The sequence below is a fragment of the Pollachius pollachius genome (genome assembly GCF_949987615.1).
Source record: "Pollachius pollachius genome assembly, chromosome: 10".
In the NCBI taxonomy this organism is placed as follows: Eukaryota; Metazoa; Chordata; class Actinopteri; order Gadiformes; family Gadidae; genus Pollachius; species Pollachius pollachius.
The window spans coordinates 16,718,206-16,723,867 of NC_136943.1; the positions used below are offsets into that span (position 1 = coordinate 16,718,206).

Consider the following 5,662-nt stretch of genomic DNA (forward strand, 5'->3'; position numbering starts at 1 on the left):
TAGCTGCCTGTCCGCCGTGTTTTGTCTTCCGATGTTCATACAGATGCAGGGGATCGCTGGCTTTCTAAAACTAAACATACAGATTTATTTCCCGATTCCGCATATTTTTGTCTTGATAAGTATTTTTATGAATCACAGAAAATATACTTCTGAAACAAGTGTATATATCCAACAGGTAGCGCGTAACCTGCGAAGCTGACAGAACCTGTGTATTACAGTAAAACTATAGTATTTTGAATAGGAAATTTATCGCTATTGAAAGTGTCTGATGGCTTCAGACGAATTTTTCGCGGACTTAGAATTGGAAACATTCACACGGAATGAAGCAAAACAACAGAAGCCCCAACTTTCTACCACACTTAGAAAGTTGAACACCTTCTGCAGAAGACAAGTGAGTAAATCAAAACGCAATCAGAGACGCAGGTTTCCATACTTTCAGATTAATAAAGTATGTATTTTTTGCAGGCTTTTTCGTCATATGTGGCGTCAAAACGAAATGCCAGTATTGGGGATTCGATCTCACAACCAGTTTGGTACTGTTGTGATCAAACCTTCTGGGAACCATCTTCTGTTCATAAGCATGTGGCCAGGACCCACGAAAATGAAGTCCAACAGCTCACAGAGGTAACATTTCAGCGTTTGTTGGTCCAGCTGGAGGATAAAAAATGCGAAAGACCGCTCCCCAGAGATCACAATCAAGAAGCAGAGGAAATCTCTTCATGGCTGCCTGATACTAGTTACCTAACAGTGGAAGAGCTTCAAAAGTAACAATCATGCTTTTATTTTACTCTCTTTCTGCGTTGTGCAATTTAGAGTATGTATGTTGTGGTAACATCCATCTGCTCGTCAGGGGCCCAGGTAAAGTCCTCCTCTATTACCGTTACTTTCGGGTGGACGACCCGTACACCATCTGTGCCTGGCAAAAGGCTCTGTGTGAGAAGCTTCATTTAACTGGCAAGGTAAATATGTACCACTACTTCCTACTCCTCATCGTTCCTATCAGGTGAGGACCAAGACCTACAGGTTGGCAATGTTTAGGTTCTCTTGGCCTCTCTTTTGGAACAGTCTGCCAGATGAATGGAAGACATCACAATCCGTCGGGAGCGTGCCTCTTTTCCCACACCCCTATTTTCCCACAGCCCTATGTTCTCACAGCCCTATGTTCCCACATTTCACTGGCACCGTTGGATCCTGCCTCGCTTGAGCCACAACATTTTGTTGGAATTGAGCTAGGGTTAGCCCTAACCCTAACCCTGTCTGCTTTGCTTTTCACCAAATTCTTGTGGAAAAAAAGTACTCATTAATTTACTATAAAGTGCTTCCAAAAAATCTTGTGGGAGGTTAGGGCATAGATTGAAAGGAAATATAAGGAACGCAAGACCTAATTTTTTAAATGCCCTAGAAATGTGGGACCATAGGGTTTCATTTTGAGAAAATCTTAGTGATAAGAAAAATCTTAGAAATGTGGGAACATAGGGCTTTGGGAACATAGGGCCTCATTTTTTTCAAAATATTCAGTGAAAAAAACGTTCGTAGAAATGTGGGAACACAGGCTGTGGGAAAATGGGGCCTAATTGTCAAAAATGTAAGAAAAAAAATCCTTAGAAATGTGCGAACATAGGGCTGAGCCCCAATCCGTCAATACTGCAAAAAAAAAATCTTCTAATGAAATAGAAAAAATAAATACTGATGTGTTTTCCCTTGTTATGCACTTTGTTATGGAGTTTTGCAATTTGCAATTAAAATTAAGCTTTATTGATATACATCAAGGTAACGGCTGTATATATTTATCATATTGTAATTTCTTTTTCTTTTTCAGGTACGGGTGTCGACGGAAGGCATTAACGGAACAGTTGGTGGGAGCATCTTGGCAACTGACATCTACATTAAGACCATGTGCGCCCATGCACTTTTCAACTCAATGGAAGAGGAAGACTTTAAGGTGAGATGGAGATCCCAAAACCAATGCAGTCACAGCTCAGACAGCATGGTGAGGGTTGGTTCAGAATTAGACATTGACTGATTGTTGATTTATAATCACTTTACAACATATCATAATTGATTAGTCTGATGTTATATCGTAATTGTCAAATAATCAAATACTGTAATACAATATTAAAAAAGGATGGTTATGGTTTCTATGACTGTATAATTATCGATTGGATCCATCATACATTAACGGTCACTATGATTAAAGATCCTAAAGCTGTCATCTAATTTAAAGAAAACTGTCAGCATGTGTGTGTATTTATACATATTAATATCTCAGCATCTCTGATCCAAAGAGTCTTGTGTTTTCTCCCAGTAGTGTTTATTAATATTATTAGCAATTCTGTAATCATTAGAAACCCTCTTTTTATATGGACGACAAACAGAGTGTGTGTGTGTGTGTGTGTGTGTGTGTGTGTGTGTGTGTGTGTGTGTGTGTGTGTGTGTGTGTGTGTGTGTGTGTGTGTGTGTGGGGGGGGGGGGGTTCTCCAGTCTAGTGATGGGGGAGCAGAGTGTTTCTCAGACCTAAGGGTGGGGGTATACGAGGAGATTGTTCCCATGGGAGTCCACCCCGATGTCATCTCCTATCAGCTGGCAGGTAGCCTTCACCTCATACTAATATCACTGGCAACAATCCTTATGCAAATAACGGTACCAAACAGTATCGTTGTATGTCCTTTTATATTTAAGAAATCCAAATATTCCAAGCAGGGGTGTAGCACCAAATGCTAGGGCCCTATATACAAGAAGTCCTGATGGTTTGGTTTTGTTCACTCTAACTGGGTTCAACTGTTTGATGCTAATAAGCGTTAAGTTAATTGTCTTACCTGTAATAGTAGATGTTTTATTGGTAAAAGCACTCCTATCATTTTTTGTCGATTTGTCTCCTTAATGTGTATATTTTTATTTGAACAAGACACACAGTTTTTCTCAGATGGGCTCAAATAAGAACCTACTCTTTTTGATTAAAATAGTGTCCCAGAGTAGATGTTTCTGTGTGTCTGTCAGGAACTCATCTGAACCCCGAGGAGTTCCACCAGGAAGTAGAATCTCTCCTGTCTGAAGGAGAGTCTTCTCAGGACACCGTGCTCCTCGACTGTCGAAACTTCTATGAGAGTAAAATCGTATGTTACGCCGCAGCTTTTATATTCTGTTAATGACAAAGTCTTCCTGTTTATGCTGTCTCCACTGGATACGGTGTGTGTGACATCTTTGTTTGCACATCCTTCTGCAAATCTAAAACAATTAGCTGGCTTAGTACAGTTAGGCTACATTAATGTTTCCCAGTGGTAAAGGGAAGAAAAGAATGAAAAGAAATGGATCCCAAATTACCGAATTGAAAAAAAGAGTAGTAGTAATAAATGATCTGTTTTAACTTCCTTCTGATCCTAGGGCCAGTTCAGTCAATGCCTGGCTCCCAACATCCGGAAGTTCAGTTATTTCCCAGAATACGTTGACCAGAACCTTGACCTGTTCCGGGACAAGAAGGTCCTGATGTATTGCACCGGGGGTATCCGTTGTGAGAGGGCCTCCGCATATCTCCTCTCCAAGGTACATACACTCATATTAAAAAGGCCCTCTTTTAACAAGCTGCTGGGATGTTTATTATCCCTTATAAGCTCATTTGAAATGTAGATGAACCTACACAGTGGACTGTTCCAAATGTTAGGTTACTCTATCATATATCTGGATGGACACGCTCTCTTCTCATTTCACTAGAGAGAAGATTTAAAAATGGCTTGTAATAATGATAATAAACATCACATGAGGTGGTAAAATAAAGGCTATTTTCCACGTCTTTCTTTTTTTTGCTTTCATTTGAGTATTCTTACTGCTGGAGAAAATATATTCTGGCTGCTTCTGTTTATAGCAGAAGATGTTGTTTGTCTTGTGGTATGTTCAGGAAGTGTGTAAAGAAGTTTACCAGCTAAAAGGAGGCATCCACAAGTATCTGGAGCGCTTCCCAGATGGCTTCTATCGGGGAAAGCTGTTTGTCTTCGACGGACGATACACTATTTCCTCCAACGCAGACATCATCTCAGGTCAGTGAGGACATGAATCCTGTAGTGTTCGTAGGGTCAAATAAAATATCTGAAAAGCTACAATATGTTGTATTATATCACCAGATCCCAAAAACCTAGTTTGAAAGAAATAGAGTAGTTCCGATTCATTCCAGAAATCGTAAATGCCTCCGATACTCATGCAGAGGCTTTTATCCAAAGCAATTTACAATTAGTACATTTTTTTCGACAGTAAGTGAACTGACTATACATTCCTGTCATCGTAAAAGAACACTTCAATAAGAACTATCAGTAGTTGCAATGCTAGATGCTGTAACCATAAATCCATACAGGGTTAGTAGTATACAGCTGTTAAAATAAATAAATAATGTACAGTATATCCCCACAAAATGTTTCACTCTGTATAGGCCGATACTCGTTCAGGTATAGTAATCGGTATCGGGAAGGACATTTTTTTATCGTAACCTCTCTAGAAAGAAATAAGATCTACTTTATGATGAGAAATGATGTAGAAATATATAAATGTATTCGCACCTTTTTCATGTCCTTCAATAGATATTTTGCATAGATTTATTTTATGGATCTTAAATAGATAGCTTTATTCATAGCTTTATGTTGATATGTATAACCTTATCAACGTCAATCTCAAGTTTTTGGATCCTGTCTCTTCCATAAAGCAGGCCTTTCGGACAGTTTTGTGACATAAATCCCCTCTCCCTCCATGTTTCTGCCCTGTGTCCAGAGTGCAGGTACTGTAGCGCTCCATGGGACCAGTACCAGCTGTGTACTACCCGGTTCTGCTGCCAGCTGGTCTTGTCCTGCCCAGCATGCAGGGGTGTCGGACGGACCGCCTGCTGCTCTGCGTGCCAGAGCAAGGTCCCACAAAAGGGGGAGGAGTCTTGCGCAATAGGTCCTGCCATGCTCAAGGAGAAGTGTGAGTGCACCGACCGACGGCCCAGAATTCCACAGGATGCGCCATGAGGAAGAGGTCATCACCATCAGGGCATCGCTCACCAGCGAGCGAGCAAAATGATCCAAGACTGTTGGTCATATGGACAGAAACAAACAAAAATAGAAAAAGAAAATGCCAAATTACCAATCAGAACTGCATAATATTTTCTTTTGATGCCTATGAAGAAATGTATTATTATTGTTATTATATTGACTACACACGTTTAATAAACATTTAAAATACATTTAATGAACCCCCTTTATTCATGAAAAAAAATGAAAGCTTTATTGTAAAATATGTGAAATTCTAAAATGCACAAATGTATAAGCATTTGTTCTACCTGCTGTTCTACCTGGTGAGAACAACTATTCTGCTAACTTCATATACTGCTTCAAAGGATATTCCCACAACATGGGAGACGAGAATTTAATTTAATTTTAAAAGAAAAATAAAGATGGACAATTCACCCTATATCCTAATCCCTTTAGTTAATGTATAACTTTGTCACTCAACTTAGTTTCGGTACAAATAAAAGATAATTTACCTTTTGAAGGCATTTAAACAACTCAAAAAAAAGTGCTTTGAAGCCCTATTTGGCAAGCTATTCTAAGATCCGCAGGGGGGAGTGACACAACAACTTGGATCCCAGCGAGAAGAAGAGTCCATCAACATCCTCAACCGGGGCAAACCCACAGCCGGA

General features: G+C 39.8%; 1 protein-coding gene across 1 annotated transcript; it reads left to right on the forward strand.

Annotated features, from left to right (window-relative positions):
* The first annotated feature begins 39 nt into the window (after positions 1-39).
* Positions 40-5,187, forward strand: tstd2 (thiosulfate sulfurtransferase like domain containing 2). The gene is made up of 9 exons (XM_079744931.1): positions 40-391; positions 466-764; positions 851-959; positions 1,820-1,942; positions 2,482-2,587; positions 2,998-3,113; positions 3,382-3,540; positions 3,893-4,031; positions 4,753-5,187. The coding sequence occupies exons 1-9, from the start codon at positions 269-271 to the stop codon at positions 4,989-4,991; spliced, it is 1,413 nt and encodes a 470-aa protein (XP_079601057.1). The 5' UTR covers positions 40-268; the 3' UTR covers positions 4,992-5,187.
* The last annotated feature ends 475 nt before the right edge of the window (positions 5,188-5,662 follow it).